This window comes from Terrapene carolina, unplaced genomic scaffold, assembly GCF_002925995.2.
Source record: "Terrapene carolina triunguis isolate 2854851 unplaced genomic scaffold, T_m_triunguis-2.0 Scaffold50311, whole genome shotgun sequence".
Lineage (NCBI taxonomy): Eukaryota > Metazoa > Chordata > Testudines > Emydidae > Terrapene > Terrapene triunguis.
In genome coordinates, this window is record NW_020714662.1 from 7,640 (window position 1) to 8,796 (window position 1,157).

Consider the following 1,157-nt stretch of genomic DNA (forward strand, 5'->3'; position numbering starts at 1 on the left):
CAGGCACAAGCCACTGGCTGATGCTATTGGTGTGAGCTGTGGCTAAATCCCCGGCCCTGCCTTGAAAATCTCAATTGAGGGTTCCAGGTTTTGACAATATTAAACTTGGGGCACCTGAAGAAATGCATTAAAATGAGTGAAATGTACAAAAATGGGTCATTTCCAAATGCTTCAAACTCTCTCTTTATTCAAGGACTTTACTTCAGCAAGATTATTTGAACTCCTTCAAAAGGACCCATTGTTGTTTTCATACTAACACAGATGTTCACTCATCAGAAGTTATCACCGTTTGCTCATAAATTTACCTCCCTAGGGGAAAAAACTCAGTTCTATGACCCTTTTCAAAGCGTTCTTCACCTCTTTGTTCCTCAGGCTGTAGATCAAGGGGTTCAACATGGGGGTCACCATCGTATAGAACACTGAGACCACTTTTTCCTGACCCCGTGAATGTTTGGTGTTGGGCTGCATATAGATAAATAGAGCAGTGCCATAGAATATGGTGACGATCGTCAAGTGGGAGGTGCAGGTGTTGAACCCTTTGCGCTTCCCTTCGGTGGACCTGATCTTTAGGATGGTGGAGAGGATGAAAACATAGGAAATGAAGATAATCAGGCTGGTGAACACCCCAGTCACACAAGCCGAGGCCAAAAGGATGATGTGATAGATGCTGGTATCGGAGCAGGAGAGTGATAACAGCGGGGAGATGTCACAGAAGAACAGGTCAATGACATTGGGGCCACAGAAGGATAATTTTAACGTGGTAATAGTTTGGATCATTCCATTTACAAACCCAGCTAGGAATGACCCAGCCACCAGCTGGATACAGAGTCTCGGGGACATGAGAGCTGTATAAAGCAGGGGGTTACAGATGGCCACGTAACGGTCGTACGCCATAACAGCCAGGAGGAAAGACTCAGTAACCCCAAAGAAACTGACAAAACAGTATTGACATACACATGCAGCATAAGATATGACTTTCCTCTCTGCTATCACATCAGCTAAGAACTTGGGAGTGATGAATGTGGAATACCAGAAATCTACAAAAGCCAAATTACTGAGGAAAAAGTACATGGGAATGTGTAGCTGAGAATCCAGCCTGATTAGCATGATCATCCCAAGATTCCCCAGCAGGGTAACCACATAGATCACTAGGAACA

General features: G+C 44.5%; 1 protein-coding gene across 1 annotated transcript; it reads right to left on the bottom strand.

Annotated features, from left to right (window-relative positions):
* Positions 1-309: 309 nt before the first annotated feature.
* On the bottom strand, positions 310-1,152 carry LOC112125836 (olfactory receptor 1052-like; the record flags this gene model as incomplete). Its single annotated transcript, XM_024224206.2, has 1 exon — positions 310-1,152. A coding segment is annotated over one exon (843 nt), but the record flags the coding sequence as incomplete, so codon positions are not given.
* Between the last annotated feature and the right edge of the window lie 5 nt (positions 1,153-1,157).